Source organism: Artibeus jamaicensis, unplaced genomic scaffold (genome assembly GCF_021234435.1).
Source record: "Artibeus jamaicensis isolate MK-2021 breed Jamaican fruit bat unplaced genomic scaffold, CSHL_Jam_final contig_3176, whole genome shotgun sequence".
In the NCBI taxonomy this organism is placed as follows: domain Eukaryota; kingdom Metazoa; phylum Chordata; class Mammalia; order Chiroptera; family Phyllostomidae; genus Artibeus; species Artibeus jamaicensis.
This window is the reverse complement of record NW_026521740.1, coordinates 7,759,549-7,778,807: the sequence shown is the minus strand read 5'-3', so window position 1 is coordinate 7,778,807 and position 19,259 is coordinate 7,759,549. Positions and strand designations below refer to the sequence as shown.

Genomic DNA, 19,259 nt, shown 5'->3' with positions numbered 1-19,259 from the left:
CTTAGTTCATGTCCATGAGTTGTACATGTAAGTTTTTTGGCTCCTCCATTTCCTATACTATTCTTAACCTCCCCCTGTATGTTTTGTACCTACCAGGTATGCTTCTTATTCCCTGTACCTTTCTTCCCCGTTCTCTCCCCAGCCCCTTCCCACTGAAAACGCTCCATGTGGTCTCCATTTTTGTAATTCTGTTTCTGTTCTAGTTCTTTGCTTAGTTTGTTTTTGTTTTTTAGGTTCAGTTGTTGATAGTTGTGAGTTTGTTGTCATTTTACTGTTTATAGTTTTCATCTTTTTTTTTCTTAGGTAAGTCCCTTTAACATTTCATATAACAAGAGCTTGATGATGATGAACTCTTTTAACTTGACCTTATCTGGGAAGCACTTTATCTGCCCTTCCATTGTAAATGATAGCTTTGCTGGATAGAGTAATTTTGGATATAGTTCCTTGCCTTTCATGACTTGAGTACTTCTTTTCAATCCCTTCTTGCCTGTAAGGTTTCTTTGGAGAAATTAGCTGATAGTTTTATGGGAACTCTTTTGTAGGTAACTCTCCTTTTCTCTTGCTGTTTTTAAGATTCTCTTCTTATCTTTGATCTTGGGTAATTTAATTATGATGTATTTTGGTGTGTTCCTCCTTGGGTCCAACTTCTTTGGGACTTTGAGCTTCCTGGACTTGCGTGTATAGTTTTTTTGCCAGATTGGGGAAGTTTTCCTTCATTATTTTTTCAAATAAATCTTCAGTTTCTTGCTCTTCCTCTTCTTCTGGCACCCCTATGATTCAGATGTTGGAATGTTTAAAGGCTCAGGAACCTGAGCCTTTCTTGTTTTTTTTGATTCTTGTTTCTTCATTCTGTTCTGGTTGAATGTGTATTTCTTCCTTTTGTTCCAAATCATTGATCTGAGTCCTGCTTCCCTTCCCTTCACTGTTGGTTCTCTGTATAATTTTTCTTTATTTTACTTTGCACGGACCTCACTTTTTCTTGTATTTAGGCACCATACTCAACCAGTTTGTGAGAGTTCTGATGACAAGTGTTTTGAACTCTGCGTCTGATATGTTGGCTGTCTCCTCGTCACTTAGTTGTTTTTCTGGAGTTTTGATCTGTTCTTTCATTTGGGTTATATTTATTTGTCTCCTTGCACCTGTTAAGTTGTCAGGGGCAGAACCTTAGGTATTCACCAGGGTGGGGCAAACCACATGGCTAGGTTGTGGTGCTGTATGTGTGGGAGGGGTCAGAGAGGGAACAGTGTGGCTTGCTTGGCTCTAGGCTGACTTTCAGTCACTTCCCCCCCTACCCACAAGCAAATTGGGCCCTTCTGGTGCTGATTCTCTGGTGGGTAGGTTTGCATACATTGTAGGGCCCTGTGGATTGCTTCAGTGGACTTTTCCTGCGAGATTGGCAGTTTCTCCTGCTGCCACAAGCCCCATGGGTTTTTACAACAGGGGATTTAGAGGCTTTGTTTCTCTGTGCTGGAACCCTGGGTTGCGTGGTCTGTCTCATGCCCCAGTTGTTCCTCCCAGTTTATCCACATGTGAATGTGGGACCGCCAGCTCCTCAAGTCACCACCTTGCCACACATCCTCTCTGCCCTGGCTGCCCATCTCTGTCCTCCCTACTGGTCTGGATGAATGTTTCTTCTTTAACATCTTGGTTGTCAGATTTCCATACAGTTCAATTTTCTGGACTCTGGTTGGTTTTTTGTTTTTAAATTGATTGCTATCTTTCTTTTGGTTGTGTGAGGAAGCGAAGCATATCTACTTACGTTTCCATGTTGGCCAGGAGTCTTAGACACATATGCCTGGCCCTGGTTTTCAAATGGTTGGTTCCCATTTGTTTTTTCACAAATGTCGCCTCAGTTTGTCACATCATGCCAGTTCATTCTCAACATGGGGTGCATCATAGGGTACATATGTTTCTTATGTATGTATTTGTTTGTTGTGCTTCTTCCCTACAGAGAAGCTGCCTGAGAGAAGAACCCTGCCTTCTTTATCATTGTCACTTGTTGAATGAGTGAGACACTGATCTGGTTGAAGCTTTATCTAGAGTAGTAATGGGGAGCAGTCTGATTCTTAATTCTATCTACTCCTGTCTGTATCATCATTTAACATTAACTACATTACTAAATCTTGGGCTAATTTTTCTTTGTGTAAAACTTGTCCTATTGGTATCTGAGATAACAGGCTCCAGTCATTAATGAACACCATCAGTGATTCCGTGTACACTGTATCTGAACTTGTCATAAGGGGAGAGTGCTGTTAAGTGTAAACCATGGTGTCAAAAAATGAAATAAACTCTAGGTTTACTCTTGTTCTTGTTTTATTTCTTTTTTCTTTATTTTACTTTACAGGTGACCATCCACGGCAAGATAGCATGGATTTTAGTAACGAATGGGGTGACCCCTCAAACTGTCGATGTGGAGATAGACTGAAGCCACTGGAGCGCAGAGCTGCGCGTCAGCACCAGCGGTGTCTGGCACATTCTTTGGTCGGAACTCCCAATTATATTGCCCCTGAAGTGTTGTTGCGCACAGGTAAAAACATTTGTTTTATAAATAATCTCCAGCTTAAACTTAATTAGAATATAGCTTATTCTTCAGTTTTATAATAAAAGTAAGTGTTAATTTTACAGTATAAATTGGTGATTTAATATTAATTTTGATTGTATTCTGGGCACTTTTAAAAAAGTGCTTATAAATAATTTGGTAAGATTATTATTAAGATAAATAATATCTTATTTTAGGCTATACACAGTTATGTGACTGGTGGAGTGTTGGTGTAATTCTTTTTGAAATGTTGGTGGGACAGCCTCCTTTCTTGGCACAAACTCCATTGGAAACACAAATGAAGGTAAAGTATAAAATCTATACCAAAAGAGTTGTCACCAGTTTCTTTACACTGTAGGTGTTTATCAGTCCTTTTATGTAGAGCATCTTATTCTTGAACTAAGGAATGAGTTTGTAAGGATGTAGGAACTAAGATTCCATGCATGAATTCTAATCTCCATCATCCGAATATCACACTCCTGTATTCTCCCACACTCATAAAAACTATTGTCATATTTCATTCTCATAAAAATCTTTAGTATCTTTTGCAGATTTATTTCAGTTTACTCTTTGTCACCTGTTAGCTCCTGGTTTTGTTTCCCTCCATGCACATTTTAGACTCAAAGTACAGTCTATACAGTTGATCCTCCTTATTGCTGTTGTACTTCCTGTGCTTTAAGTTACCTATGCCCAGCTGCAATCTGAATATATTAAATGGAAATTTTCAGAAATGAACAACGGATAAGTATTAAATTGTGCCCCATTCTAAGGAGCATGATGAAGTCCTGTTCCATCCTACCTGGGATATGGATTATCCCTTTGTCTAGTGTATCCATGCTATATATACTGACCACTTGTTAGTCACGTAGCAGCCGTTTCAGTTATCAGACCACCAATGGTATCTTAGTGTTTATGTTCATATATCCCTTATTTTACTTAAGAATGGCCCCCAAGTGCAAGACTAGTGATACTGGCAGTTCAGATCTGCCACAGAGAAACCATAAAGTGCTTCCTTTAAGTGAAAAAGTATGTATGTATAGGAAAAAACAGTATATATAGGGTTCAGTACTGCCCGAGGTTTCAAGCACCCATTGGGGGTCTTGGAACATCTCCCCCACAAATAAGAGGGGACAGACTACTGTACCTACACTTGAAGTTACCTTTGGCACTTAAATGAAAAGCTGCCCACAATTTTTACCATAAAATGTCCTATTAAAAATCCTTTAGTGGTTTCCTTGTTAATGGGTTAAAGTCCAAATATGACCTGTGTGTCTTTGTTCACGCCCTTCCCTTTGAAGGGTCCTTTCTGTCCCATCTTCCACATTTCTCCCCTCTCTCTGAAGCCTCGTTAACTCTTGATCGTGTTTTCTTGTTTTTTTTTTTCTGATTGTTTTTAATCATTCTTTTTTTTTTTTTTTTTTAGTTTTATCTATTTAACTTTTTAGAGAGAGGGAAAGGGAAGGAGAAAGGGAGAGAAATATCAGTGTGTGGTTGCCTCTCATGTGGCCCCCACTATAAACCTGGTCTGCAACCCAGTCATATGTCCTGACTGGGAATTGAACTGGTAACTCTTTGGTTCTCAGGCCTGTGCTCAAACCACTGAGCTACACCAGCCAGGGCTGTTTTTGATCATTCTTTGAAAATGTCTTGAGATATCATCTGTTCTGTAATGATCCCTACCAACTTGTAACTACTTCTGTCTTTGAGGTTAATATATTATCTTAAAAATCCCTTTAAAATTTCTTTAAGTACTGATCTACTGGTAATACATTCTCTCAGGTTTGTGTCACATTTGATTGTCTAAAAGTGTCTTTATTTCACCTTAATTTTAATATGTGTATATATAAGTGTGTGTATATCTGTGGGAAATTTAGGGCTTTCTTTCTAAAATTAAGGAAACAAGGATGTCTGTACTCACCAGTGTTATTCAACACTGTTCTGGAAGTCTTAGCCAGCCAGTGCAATAGAGCAACAAAAAGAAATAAAAGACATATAGATTAGAAGAAAATAAAAACTTCCACATTCAACAGATGACACAATTTTCTATATAGAGAATCCCAAGGACTCAAAGAAAAAACGTGATAGAAGTAATGAGTTTAGCACTATTGTAGGATATAAGAGTAATACATAAAAATCTACTGTTTTTCTATATTAAAGCAGTGAACAACCAGACTATATTAAAGCAGTGAGCAACCAGAACCTGAAATTTTAAAACTACATTTACAGTAGGTTCCCCAAGATGAAATACTTAGGTATATATCTAATAGGCCAGGAACAAAATCTGTGTGCTGAAAGCTGCAAATTGATGAGCAAGACCACAGAAGATCTTAAGAAATGGAGATACAGGACTTCCGCCAAGATGGAGGCATAGGTGGATGTGCCGTGCCTTCTCACACAATCAAGTTTAGAGACAACTAAATATTAGCAACAGAAAACACAGCCAGAACACAGGAAATTGAACTTTTCAGAAGTCTGTTAACAACAAATTCTTCAGCCTGACCGGTGAGGGGCGAAACCAGCGGCTGGTGAAGCGGGATTGCACAGGAGGACTCGGTAGGACAGGACTCAGGCGCGGAATCCAGACGCGGAATCCAGGCGCAGGGTTGGACCTAGTGAGCCACGCGACCGCGGGGGAGACAGCGGGGGAGCGGTGCTGCGTGTTGACTGTGGTCGCGCATTTGTGCTCGGGTGGACAGGCGAGGGAGTGGGCGGTTGGACCGGGCCCGGTGGGTCCCCGCGGCAAGCGGCAGTGGAGGGCGCCACCATTTCTCCGCTCTGACCCCACTTCCACATACAGCGTCATAACCCAGCGACTCTGAGTGGCCCGGCCCAGGTGAGCCACCTAAGACGCTAATCCTCACCCAGCTGTGAGAAACAGCAGAGGGGGTCGCCATTTCCCCGCTCTGACCACGCCCCCACATACAGCGTCACAACCCAGCGACCTGGGAGTCCAAGGCACCGCTTCTCACACTTAAAGGGCCAGAACAGACCAAAATGTCACAAGATCTCAAAGCCCCAGAGCCCATAGATCTAAGCGATGAAGAAATAGCAAAACTCTCAGACGCACAGTTTAAAACACTGGTCATCAGGATCCTCACAGAACTGGTTGATTATAGCCACAAATTAGACAAATATATGAAGGCGAAACTAATTGAAATGAATGGAATTGCACAGGACACCAATAGCAATGAAAAGGAAATTGGGACTCAAATCAATGGAGTGGACCAGAAGAAAGCAAATAATGGCCAAACAGAAAAGAGTCAAGAAGCAAGAATTCAAAGAAATGAGGAGAGGCTTAGGAACCTCCAGGACATCTTTAAACGCTCCAACATCCGAATTATAGGGGTACCAGAATGGGGAAAGGCACAGCCACCAGGGGAAAACTTATTTGAACAAATAATAAAGGAGAATTTCCCCAATCTGGCAAAGGAAATAGACTTCCGGGAAATCCAGGAAGCTCAGAGAGTCCCAAAGAAGTTGGACCCAAGAAGAAACATACCAAGGCACATCATCATTACATTAGCCAAGATTAAAATGAAGGAGAGAATCCTAGAAGCAGCAAGAGCTAAGGGGACAGTCACCTACAAAGGAGTTCCCATCAGACTGTCAGCTCATTTCTCAAAAGAGACCTTACAGGCAAGAAGGGGCTGGAAAGAGGTATTCCAAGTCATGAAAACCAAAGATCTGCAACCAAGATCGCTCTACCCAGCAAAACTTTCATTTAGAATGGAAGGACAGATAAAGTGCTTCTCAGATAAGACCAAATTCAAGGAGTTCATCATCACCAAGCCCTTACTATATGAAATGTTAAAGGGACTTATCTAAGAAAAAGAAGTTAAAGAAACATGAACAGTGAAAGGACAACAAACTCACAGTTATTAACAACCACACCTAAAACAAAAGCAAACTAAAAGGACAGCTAGATCAGGAGTGGAAACATAGAAATGAAGATCTCAAGGAGGGTTAGCAACAGGGGAGTGGGAGGAGGAGATGGGGGGAGAAGGTACAGCAAATAAGTAGCATAGACAGTAGATAGAAAATAGATGGGGGGCAAGAATAGCATGGGAAATATAGAATCTAAAGGAATTGAGACACATGGTCATAAACTAAAGGGGGGGTAATGGTGGGGATGGGGAGGTAGGGTGGAGGGGAATGAAGGGGGGAATAGAACAACTGTAACAGCATAATCAATAAAAAAATTAAAAAAAAAAGAAATGGAGATACATACAGTGTTGATACATACTGGATTGAAAGACTGAACATAGTAAAGCTATCGATTCTTATTGCAAAATTTGTATATTTAACTCAATTCAAGGAAAATTTCCAGCAGGAATTTTTCAAATTAGGTCAAACTATTCTAAAAGTTCTATGGGTAGACAAAGGAATTGGAAGAAAGAACAGTTTTAAAAAGAAGGACAGGCCTGGCTGGTATAGCTCAGTGGATTGAACATGGGCCTGCAAACCAAAGGGTTGCCAGTTCAGTTCCCAGTCAGGGCACATGCCTGGGTTGCAGGCCAGGTCCCCGGTAAGAAGCACATGAGAGGCAACCACACACTGATGTTTCTCTCCCTCTCTTTCTCCCTCCCTACCCCTCTCTCTAAAAATAAATAAGATCTTAAAAAAAAAAAAAAGACAAAGAGGAATCAACTACTTGACTTTAGGGTTTATTATGAAGTTACAATAATACAGACAGTATAATATTGGCAAAAGAGTATCCACATAGATCAGTGGAACATATGTGGTAGAGAACGGAGAAGTAGGACCACACAAATATAGCCACTTTATCTTTGACGGGGTGTAAACGGAGAAAGGACAGTATGTCGACAAATAGTGTTGGAAGAATTGGTTAGCCATATACAAAAAATACTGCACCTTGATGTAAATGTCACACCTTAAACAAAGATTAACTCAGAATAGATCTAGAAATAAAACAAAGCTGTAATACTTAAGAAGAAAGTAGAAGAGAAAACCTTTATGGCCTGAGGTTAGGTGAAGAGCTCTTGAAAATGACACCAAAATCATGATCTGTAAAGGTAAAAGTTGAGAAATTATACTTTATCAAAAGTAAAAATGTTCCATCTGCCAAAGACACAGTTAACACAGTGAAAAGGCATTGGTATGGAATTCTGGGCTTCAGTTGTAGCAGCCCTTTAAAATATCAACTTCCTGCCCTGGCTGGTGTGACCACTGTCCCATGGATGGAGAGGTTGTGGGTTCGATTACCAGTCAAGACAAATGCCCGGGTTGTAGGTTTGATTCCCAGTAGGGGCACCTAGGAGAAGGCAACTGATAGGTGTTTCTTTATCTCCCCCTTCCTCCCTTCCTCTCTCTCCTAAAAGCAATGGAAAAAAATATCCTCAGGTGAGGATTAAAAAAAAATTTAAATATCCACTTCCTTCTGTCCTCCAGAGTTTCTGATGAGAAATCTAGTCATTCAGTTGTTGTTCCCGTAAGTAACACATTATTTTTCACTGGCTTCTTTCAATGTTGTAGTTATGGAGTGTGTCTGGGCATGGATTTCTTAGAGCTTACCCTGTTCGGTGTTCACTGAGCTTGAATGTATAGGTTTATCTGTTAAATTTGGGGAGTTTTCAGCTATCATTTCTTCAGATATTTTTTTCTGTATCACACACTGTATCCCCTTGGAACTCTTAATTAAACACCAATGTTAGACCTTTTGGTATAGCCCCACAGATTACTGAGGACTATATATTTTCTTAAGATTTTACTTATTTTTAGGGAGAAAGAAAGAGAGGGAGAGAAACCAAGATGTGGTTGCCTCCTGCGCACTCCCTACTGGGGACCTGGCCTGCAAACCCAGGCATGTGCCCTGACTGGGAATCCAACCCATGACCCTTTGGTCCACAGGCTAGCACTCAGTCCACTGAGCCACACCAGCCAGGCTGAGGGCTATATTTTTAAACTTTTTCCTCTGTTTTCAGATTGCAGAATTTCTTTCAATCTAGCTTTATCTTCACTTTCCTCTGACATCTCCATAGTATTGAGCCTATCTACTGAGTTTTTTATTTTGGTTATAGCATTTTTCAGTTCTAAAATTTACATTTGGTACCTCTTCATATCTTCAGTTTCTTTGCTGAGACTCTGTCTTCATTTCATTTTAAGAGTATTCATCTTTATTTAGAATATTTTAATAATGTCTACTTTAAAGTTTTTGTTAGATAGTTCTAAAATCTTTGTCATCCCAACACTGACATTTGTTGATTTTCTTTTTCTATGAGTTGAAATTTTCATGGTTCTTGTATGCCAGGTAATTTTGGATTATATCCTGGACATTCTGAATATTATGAAACTCTGAGTCATGTTCACATGCTATGGAGAATGTTGATACTGTTTTGGCAGCCATTAAACCTGATTGGATTCAGTCCACAAGTTCCAACCTTCTGTGGCTTGTGACTCCAATGTCAGTTTCATTTTGAAAGCCTTTACATTGTTAGGCAGATTTCTCTGGCTGTGGTCTTTTCCCTACTTCCATTCTCAAAGTCTTTGATATGCTCTTCAGGATTAGATCCATGTAAGTACAGTTGGGAGGTGAGCCCAGCAGTTTGTAAATAACTGTACCGTCTCCTCTTCCTGCTATGTCCCTGGTACTTTCTAGTTCCTTAAGGCTTCCCTTTTCAGTTCCTTGACTAGAAAGTGAGGTTTTATTTATTCTACTCTACCACACACACATCTCATGATTGTGCCTGCATCCAGGACAAGGTAGCTAGAGCACACCCAGAGAAAAAGCGACATTTGATAGATCAAATGATCTATCCTCTTGGGATCATAGGATTTAATATCCAATTGAAAAGGAAGGGTCCCTCGTCTCATAGTTTCAGGTGGCCTTTTTGTACCTCTGTTGTGGTCAGGAAACCTCTTTCCCAACCCCTGAGACTAAACTAAAAGGACTTTTCCTAGAGCTCACTCTGTATTATAGGTCTTCAGGGTTTGGGCTGCCTTGAGTCTGACTGGGGATTCTAGGTGGAAAAAAATGGTAAACATACCACCATTTCATTGGTGCTTCAAATTCTCCCACAGTCTGCCTCTTACTGTTTACTTTTCAGGGTCCTCAAGTAGCTGCTCTGTGCATTCTGTCCAGCTTGTATAGCTGCATTCAGTAGGAAATACAGGGTGGAGTACACCGATTACATTTTACTCAGAACTGGAACCTCCCTCTCTGTCTGGTTGCTTTTAGGATTTTTTTAACTTTGATTTTTCTGCAGTTCACCATTATGTGCCCATGTGAAGTTTTATCTGTCTTGATTGAGGTTCATAAAGCTTCTTAAGTTGTAGGTTGATGACCTTCATCAAGTTTGGAAAATTTCTTGTCATTAGTGTTCAAAGATTTCTTCTACTTTCATCTCTCCTTCTGGGACTCTAATTAGTTTAGTATATACACATATGGTAGACATTTGATATTGTCTTACATGTCTCATGCTTTATTTTTCCCATTTTTTCTCTCTGCTTCAGTTTACATGAATTTCTATTGACCCATCTTTGAATTAATTGAATCTTTTTTATTTGTTATGCCTAGTCTTTTTTTTTATTTTTACCTAAACTAAAAAATTCTGAATGAAACTTGAAAGAACTTGTCTAGCTGCTTGTATATATTAATTTTCCCTCTTTGAAGTAGATGATAGAACAAGGAATAAATAACTACAACTGTATAATTTTTTTACAAAAAATTCAAAGACATTAGTTGATGAATCTCCTTTTTCTAACCTGGGAGAAAACTTTAAGATGAAAGATAACAGAAGAGGAGGTTTATTTTTCTTCCCTCTACTGTAGCTGATAAGCTCCTATATGAATAAGGAGAAATATGGTTTATTTATTTAACAAATATTTATTGACCATCTATTACTTTTCTTTCCTTCTTCTTGTCTTCCTTCCTCCTTCCTTCTCTCCCTCATTCTGGTTAATTCAAAACCATAATAAATATTTACTGAACATTTATTATATGTCAGGCAGTTTGCCAAGCAGTAGGAAAAATACAAAGACAAAAATTCTATTAACATTAATGGAATTAACAAAAACTAACAAAAGTTAACAAAAAATAACAAAAATTCCATTAACATTAATGGAATTTTTTTAATGTTATTTTTTTACTTTTTTACCTTTTTTTTTATTGTTGTTCAAGGACAGTTTTCTGCCTTTTTCCTCTACTACCCCAGCTCTCCCCACCTCCCGCCCCTGTTTCTACCCCCTCCCCGTTATTGTCCACGTGTCCTTTATAATTGTTCCTGTAAACCCTTCACCCTTTTCCCCCATTATCCCCTCCCCTCTGGTCACTGTCAGTCTGTTCTCAATTTCAGTGTCTTTGGCTACACTGCCTTATGGGATTTTATACTGTAGTAGAAGGGCACAGACATAAATAGGTCCCATAAAACATTAGAGACCTTATAAAAAAGTAAATACATAGAACAGGGGAGGCATAGTAGAAATAGTCATCTCTACAAGCAGTACTAAAACTTACAGTGAGTCTTCTAATATAACTATAAGTTGCCTGAAGAAGAGGGGACAAGCGGAAAGGTTATTTCCCACCAATAATTCATTATTAAAGGCAAGGAAGGCGATATACCATGCAGTTTATTTTTTTAATTTACAAATAGTCCAGTAAGACTTTTTGGTATAAAACTTGGAGAAAATTTTGGTTTTCTTACTTATTCCCTCCTAATTTATAAAAATTTTCTTTAAAGGTTATCAACTGGCAAACATCTCTTCACATTCCACCGCAAGCTAAACTGAGTCCTGAAGCCTCTGATCTTATCATTAAACTTTGCCGAGGACCAGAAGATCGCTTAGGCAAGAATGGTGCTGATGAAATAAAAGCTCATCCATTTTTTAAAACAATTGATTTCTCCAGTGACCTGAGACAACAGCCTGCTTCATACATTCCTAAAATCACACACCCAACAGATACATCAAATTTTGATCCCGTTGATCCTGATAAGTTATGGAGTGATGATAATGAGGAAGAAAATGTAAATGACACTCTCAACGGATGGTATAAAAATGGAAAGCACCCTGAACATGCTTTCTATGAATTTACCTTTAGGAGGTTTTTTGATGACAATGGCTATCCATATAATTATCCAAAGCCTATTGAATATGAATATATTCACTCACAAGTCTCAGAGCACCAGTCAGATGAAGATGATCAGCACACAGGATTAGAGGTCAAAAATCGTGATCTAGTGTATGTTTAATACATTGTGAAATAATTGTAATGAGGATTTTCAAAAAGGCCTGAAATGTAGGGTTTTTTTAGGCTCTGAGGGTAAAATTATGCAAATGTGACAGAGCTCTGTGTGTGTGCTCTGCACAATATTTTATATTCCTAAATTATGAGGAATCCTTTTAAAATGTTAATTTATTCCAGCCTTTATAATCAGTAATTTAGAAAAAATTGTTATAAAGTAAATTATGAACTGAATATCGTAGTCAGTTCTTGGTACTTAAAGTACTGAACATAAAAAATAGTGTGCTTTGTTTAAAAGGAGAAGCCTGGTATCTATTTGTACATATGCTGAGTATTTTAAAAGACAAGAGTTTTGAAATTTTTTGAAAGACAGTTTTAGTTTTATTTTGCTTTAACCAAAAATGAAATATACCCCACATTTACAAAGCTTTCTTCCCCTCCCATAGCTTTGTTTTTGGTACAAAATAAGCTATAGAAATTAAGCCATCATGGTGGTGAGTTTTCTTAGGCTGATATTCTGTATAATTCACGTCTTGAAACTAAGAAATACGGGGTTGACAGGGTTGAAACAGCATGTTCATCAGAGGGGGAAAAATAGATCAACTTTATTTTTTCCCTCTGTGGAATATTGAATCTGACATTTGTTTCTCAAGAATTACTGGCATTAAAAGAAGCAAAGCACTACCATTTTTCTTTCCATGTTGGTATTTTTAATGCTGCTTCCATGTGGGGATTTTTTTTTTTGCATTATATGAAATTTTTATTATTTGGGTCAATGTGTTATACATGATTACAGTCAGAATGGTATTTCACAGAATCCCAGTCCTTGAATTTTTTTTTTAACTTGTTTTGGAGATTCCGTAGATGTTAGATTGCTACTCTGAGAAGACTTCTTAGGCCTCTTTTCTTCTTTATATTTAGAAATTAGTTTTCTGTTGAAATTAAAACCACTAACAGCTTATTCTTCTGCAGTTTATCCATAGTTATCTTGGGAAAGACATTGATACTTTGCCGAAGGAGAATGTCTACATTTGTGGATATATATTTACATCAAGCATAAGGGTTCTTCTTTTCATCTTTATCAACTACATGTCTGTTTGCATCTATTTACTAAAACCTTCCACCATTTGCTGTTTGTGCTGCTTCTAATTTAAAGGGGAACATACCTGCCATGAATCAAAATTTTTTATACTAAAAGCTAAGATTTCCCATATTTTCACTTCAAAATTTACAAAATGGTTTCCATGGTCCTAAGCAGAGATTGTTTTCAGTTTCACCTGATACTGTGATTAGAAATTATTTGTGGGTACTCACTAGAATAGTATTTTTTCTGTATTGTGACAGTTTTGATTTTATCATTAGTAATGTTATAGCTTTCCTCTTTCGGAACAGTGCTGCATACATGGATTGTTTATGGCAAAGGAAAATGGCTATTTGGCAATACTATACCTGTGGGTAGATTGGTGAGAAAATTAATTATTATTTAACTCTTAATTAAGGTGGCCATTAGTAATTAGGGAAAGTTACATAGTGGCCCTACTCGAAATTTAAGTCCTCCTAACTTAAGGTTAAATATGTTTTGCAGGATTCCTTTTATAGGCTTAGGTTTCAGGAAGACTTATAGTCTCATACAAAACACAGTTACCTTTTACTCCAGTTTCTCTTCAGATTGTACAAATCTTTCACCTTTTACCAAAATACATTTACCTTATTTAGCTGTTTACAATATGCTAAACATGTATAATGCACACCCACAATTCTATGCGCATTATACATGGGATTATTATGCCCATGGTATGTAATCATTATACCTGTTTATAATGTGCATCCTTATTTTTTTCTCAAAAATTGGGCAAAAAAGTGTGCATTACCCACGGCAAAATACTGTATCTTATTTTTTTGGATTGGGGGAAATGCTCTATTACATTACTAAAATGTGTATTTTCTTTTTGGTGAGCTCCCCTGATAAGGAATTTTATCAAAACAATAGTTGGGATAACAGGCATAATTTTAGTGATTTTCAGACTTTTAGCTTTCTTTATATGAAAGTTGATGGAAATCATCTATGTGACTAAAATTAAGTCAAAGGTGTTCCAGTTGTATTCAGGGGTGCAAAGAAGATTTACTAGTTCACAGTTCTCACCTTTCCATAGGTGGCCCTCTCGGAGCACAGCATGTAAACCATGGCACTACCCACTGTGTAACGAGGTGGGGGTGTCTGGAGATCATTGGTCCTTTTGGAAATCTGGTGAAAGCTATGGACAGTCTTCCCAGAAAAATGGACATCAACACTTACACATAAAATGTGTACAGTTTTAGGGGTTCTGGATATGTTGAAGTCTATCATAAACCCTCGATTCTGTCCTATAGGTACACTGATAATATTAAACTAAGAACGTTGCTTTAAATTTACTGCTCAGCGTTCATATGAACACATCTTGTATAAACAGTGATCATTTGTTATGGGAAAGGCCTGTACCATGTGATGAGATATCCCTGTGAATGCCTTTCTTGCTGGTACAGCATCAAGACATTTTAAACACACCCTTTGGGGGCACTGACATGTTTGGCTTGATTAAGAAATATTTCTAAAAGGCTTCTAATCAGAACTGTAAGAAAATGCCTTATGAGATGGCAGTCTTCATGGAACATTTGATTAGTTCTATAAAATTCTATGCAAAACAAATTAGTTCAAGAATTTTTAGCTTGGTACTCAAAATTTTCAAGACATCCCTCTTGCTCTTGAGCTTCCTGAGTCATTAAAATTTCCATTTAGTTGTTTATTTCTGCACTTCAGTGAATATAAAACCAACTCTTTACATCTATGTTGTAGGAAAACTAAGGTTATGTCAACTCCCCTTCCCTCTTCACATAATCCGTTGCCCTTATTTCTCAAATGTAACACACTACAAATTTTGTATTCTTTTGAAATTTCCTCTGACAGTATAAGCTTTTTGTTTTTATCTGAAGCTGTGTATAAGCCTTGAGTATCTGTAGTTTTAATAGTTTTTAGCTATCTTATTCCCAAACTATATCCAGTTCTTCCAGTACAGAATCTGGTGCTTCCTGACCAAAAAGATAAGAACAACATCAAAAGTTGATACACTTTCAATTGAAATAGAGTGAAAACATTGGTTATTCATGTTTTCTTTAAAAAGAAATTCGCACTCATCAAAAACTTACTGTCTTTGTAATACTTGCCCCTTTTATGCATATTAATAGTATTTATAAAATGTGTTCTATAATTATGTAATTGTAGATACTGTTATGTATGTTCAGTGACATCCTAAGGCAGGACCTATTGCTGTATCTTTTCTACTTTATTTGTAATAGAAACTAGAATGTATGACTAAGAAGTCACTTTGAAATTGACTTTTTAAAAAAGTGATTACCTTCTGCTGTTGCAAAGTGCAAAACTGTGAGTGGAAATGTTTATTTTGACTTAATAATATCTTAGAAATTAGAAAATACAGTGGGAGGATTTTTAGATATTGCTGCTGCTGTTACCTAAGGTACTTTAGAAATTTTCTTTAATAAACAAAAATAAAAATCCCTTTGGTATTTAAAATGAAACAATAGCCTGTTTGTTTTAATCTAAAACAAAAAGTAATTTGGGTCAACATATTGTTATATTTGTAAAGCGCCTTAATATATCCCTTTGTGGAAGGCACTATACAACAGTTTACTTTTGTATTGTGTAAATAAGTATTTTGTATTAAAATTTAATCAGTACAACACTATAATTTTATAAAGTAATGTTTTGGTAGGAAAAGGAATTACAGCTTTGCAATATAACTAAATTGTTTTGCATATGTTCGAATGTAGTAAATATGAATAATCAGCCTGTATTTTTAATGAATCTATTTGTATTTTCCCAATCATTTTATCTAGTGTAACATTTTCTGGTATAATAAAAAAGCAAAATTCAAATCTTTCAATTATGTGTGGAAAGCTGACTTTTAAGCCACTAAGCATGTTGATATTTTTCAAAAATTTATTTTAATCTTTTTATTTTCAGAAAAATATTAAAAATTTGATGCTTTGGAATTAAAAATATGTTTCTTTTAAAGATTTTATTCATTCATCTTTAGAGGGGAAGGGAGGGAGAGAGGGAGAGAAATATCAATCTGTGGTTGCCTCTTGTGTGTCCCCTACTGGGAACTGGCCTGCAACCCAGGCATGTGCCCTGACTGGGAATGGGACCACAATCCCTTAGTTCGCAGGCCCATGTTCAATCCACTGAGCTACATCAGCCAGGGCTAAAAAAATATGTTTAACAAATAAGAATACCTAGTTAGATTAAGGCGAACTACAGGGTTAGTATAACCCAATAAAGTATTTTCATCTTGTGCAACATAAGTGTAATAAACATTCCATGCTAAAGGCTTCCTTTTGATCCACACAGTAATTTAAGCCTTTTAAATTATTAATCTCTGTATTTAGTATCATTTGAATAGTTTACAGTTTTTAAAATGTGAAGTTGGCTAATCTGTTTTTATAATCCTTTATTATATGAACTGCCTACCAGATGAAATATATATGTTGATGTTATATCTTAAATCAACTTTACACAGAGGAGCAAATATTTAGGGTTTTTTTTCTTTTTCCATCTTCAAACATTACCATCACTCTTATTCTTTTGTTTGCACTCCCTTGTAAAATTATATTTGGTCTACATGTGAGCATTGTATAGCTGATGCAAATTGCATTATTTTTATGACTCATTTTACTATAGTGGGGACCCAAGTTTAGCGTGCTTAAAAGTTGTAGCTATGCTTGTTATGCCCAAGCAAAACAATGTCTCTGCTTATGTGTATGACTAGTGTTTGAAACAAGCAGTTACAGTCTTCCCTAGTATCCAGTCTTTCCTCCTGCCTTCCTTACAGTCACCTAAAGATCTGGAACATTACTGGATTCAGAACCTGGTTAGGACTTTGATTTGTTTCCCCTGGAGAGGGGTTAAATTTGGTGGAAGAGGGGGTTCCCATGAGTATTTAACTCCCAGGGTGGGGGTTGACTGATGACAATGGTGCTCTTGTTCCCTAGCATCCATCCTTTCATTCTTCCCTTCAGTAATAGGGCCCTCACCCCGTCCCAAGTTTTGACTGCCCTGCTAGAGCCCATGTTTCTCACAGTCCCTTGTACTAAGGTGTGGCCACGTGACAAGATTTTGACTATTGGCTTATGAGCATCAGACATGGTATGTGCAAATTTCACTTCATACACTTAACATCGCTTGCTCTCCCCTTTCCTACAGGATGGAATAAGAACAGAGTGGTGACTTGATGCTGACCATTAAAAACTAGGAAAACAATCTAGTGGAGGTAGATAAACAAAAGGAATAGAACCTAAATACCTGAAAGGTTGTATGAAGCGGAGCTGTCTGTCCAGCCTGGACTGATCAAGCAAATACGATATGTCCATTTATTAGTCCCACTGAACCTATACCCTAACTAATACAGTGTAGAATTTGTATCAACGATTAATCGAATTTGCAAAACAATTTAAGGAGGTTATTTTTTACTTTGACTATCTCCCATGCAATCAATCATGAAATTCAGTTATTTTACCTTATATATTTTTCTCTAGTTCATCATTTTCGTTCCCACTGTTACTTATCTGTACCTACCTGAATTGCTTTTTTATTTCAAAAAGATACACTAATTTTAATGTACTGTGCTCTATTACAATAGAGATCGTATCCGCCAGAGCAAAACTATTATTTTTCTACTTAGCTGAGAATTTTACGAGACTAAGCTCCACAGAATACTGTATTTTGTTGACCACTATAGTATACGCAGTGCCTGCAACAATATCAGTTGCTCAATATATATTTGGAGACTGAATTGCCTTTAAATCTTTTAAATCACTGGGATGTTTTAAAATTAAAATTTTAATTACCATGCATTCCTAAAGGAAAACATGTCTGAAATGCCTTTATTCCTTCTATAGGTGAAGGTACAGGGTGGAGACTGACTGGAGGAAGCACAGGTCTGTCGAGTATGTAGTAAACCGTGAAACATCATAATTTCATCAATATTTGTTGTCTGGTTGTATAAAAATGTTGACAAAGTCAAGACAATAAAATTCCATCAGCAGCTTGTCTGAATATCTTGGTTTACCGACTCCCTATTTTATCCATGTTATGTCGTGACAAGCACCTCAAATTCTGAGTATTTGGTTCTAAAACAGAATTTGTCATAAATGGTTTGACCCTTGACACCCGTAAAACGGAAAACACTGACTTCCTTACTTCTGAGGAATGTGGTGAAAAGCAAATGGGACGAAGAGTGAGCACTTTGAAAATGATCGTAAAGTACATGAGATGGTGCCATTCAACACCTGCATAAACCATCACACCCAAACTAGGCACCCGCCCCGATTAGAGGGCACAACGCGGACTGCGCAGGCGTACACCTGCCCCGCTCGCCCCTCCGTAGGCCCCGCCCATTCCTCGCCCGGCACGCGCACGCCGCCTGGCGTCCTCGCTCCCGGGGCGTCGCCCCGCGTGCGCCCGAGTTGCGGGGGCCGTCCAGGCGCCGGAAGTGACTCTGGCGAGTTTGCCTTCAAATTCTTGCTTAGCCTGAGTTTCTCAGGGGGCTGGTGACGGTTGGCTTCAGCACTGCAAGGCTGGTGAGCATAGAACAGGGTGGTTGGGGCTCTGCAGGACCCTCCTTCCTCGCCCGGATTTCTGCTCCACCCTGCTCCTCCACCTGGCGGTGGGCGGTTTCCGAGGAGCCACGGCCTCCACAGGTGAGTGTTCGCTCGCCTGGTGCTGTGGGGATCCCTGACCCCCTTGGCGGGGTCGGGGTGGGTCTCCGGGGCCCGCGGGTTGAGACCGCTGCGCATCCTGCCGTGCGCAGCCAGTGCCAGCGCGGAGGTTGTAGGTCCTTGTTTTGTCGTTGACTTTCGTGCCTTAGGTGACGGTCCCCTTACCTGAGGAGTCCTGTCTAGCCGAGGACTTTGGGGGTTGGGGGGCTCCTGCGGATCCCATCATTAGGCCTGTGTCATTAGAGAAGTTTCCGGCCAAGGGAACATGTTTTTTATCCCTTCTCTTTTTCGGATCCTCACCCGAAGCGATCCACGCTGCCGCTCCCGAAACTCTCACCTCGGAAAAACTCCGAATAGCTATGATATTGTTGAGCATGCTGTCTCTTAATTAGTTTATTCCGGAGCCGGAGAAACTCATGGCCGTTTTTGTTTAGAGTTGGTATCCTTTATAAAATTTGTCCCTCGAAACATTTGTTCCATATAGTATGTAGTGACGAAGTTGGAGATAAACGTGGATCTGTAAACGCCTTCCCGTGGATATCCTCAAGCCTTCACTTAATCTAGAGTAGTTTCTTCTTTTAACTGCCAAGAGCCGCTTTTACATCAGTTACTAATATACAGCGGCACAGTGTTGCACCCTGCTCTCGTGAACGCACGCATTTATGATCAGTCCTGGGGTCGCTGCTGAAAACATTCCTAAATGTTTTAGAACGTGCAATAGCTCTCTGCCACACAGCCGCTGAGGTAAAG

General features: G+C 38.5%; 2 protein-coding genes across 4 annotated transcripts in view; both read left to right on the top strand.

Moving 5' to 3' along the window:
• LATS1 (large tumor suppressor kinase 1) overlaps positions 1-15,667 on the top strand; it is a 43,283-nt gene extending 27,616 nt beyond the window's left edge. The window contains exons 6-8 of one of the 2 annotated variants that reach the window (XM_037156821.2): positions 2,345-2,527; positions 2,737-2,843; positions 11,236-15,667. In XM_037156821.2, coding sequence (XP_037012716.2) covers positions 2,345-2,527; positions 2,737-2,843; positions 11,236-11,745 — 800 coding nt within the window. In that variant the 3' untranslated portion in view covers positions 11,746-15,667. Of the gene's footprint in view, positions 1-2,344; positions 2,528-2,736; positions 2,844-11,235 lie in introns of those variants that run through there. The other variant, XM_037156822.2, reaches the window with a different exon arrangement.
• A 2,558-nt stretch (positions 15,668-18,225) lies between these two features.
• KATNA1 (katanin catalytic subunit A1) overlaps positions 18,226-19,259 on the top strand; it is a 33,956-nt gene continuing 32,922 nt past the window's right edge. For both annotated transcript variants that reach the window (XM_037156815.2, XM_053663430.1), the window contains exon 1: positions 18,226-18,491. The gene's annotated coding sequence lies outside the window, so the exon portion shown is untranslated. The remainder of the gene's footprint in view (positions 18,492-19,259) is intronic.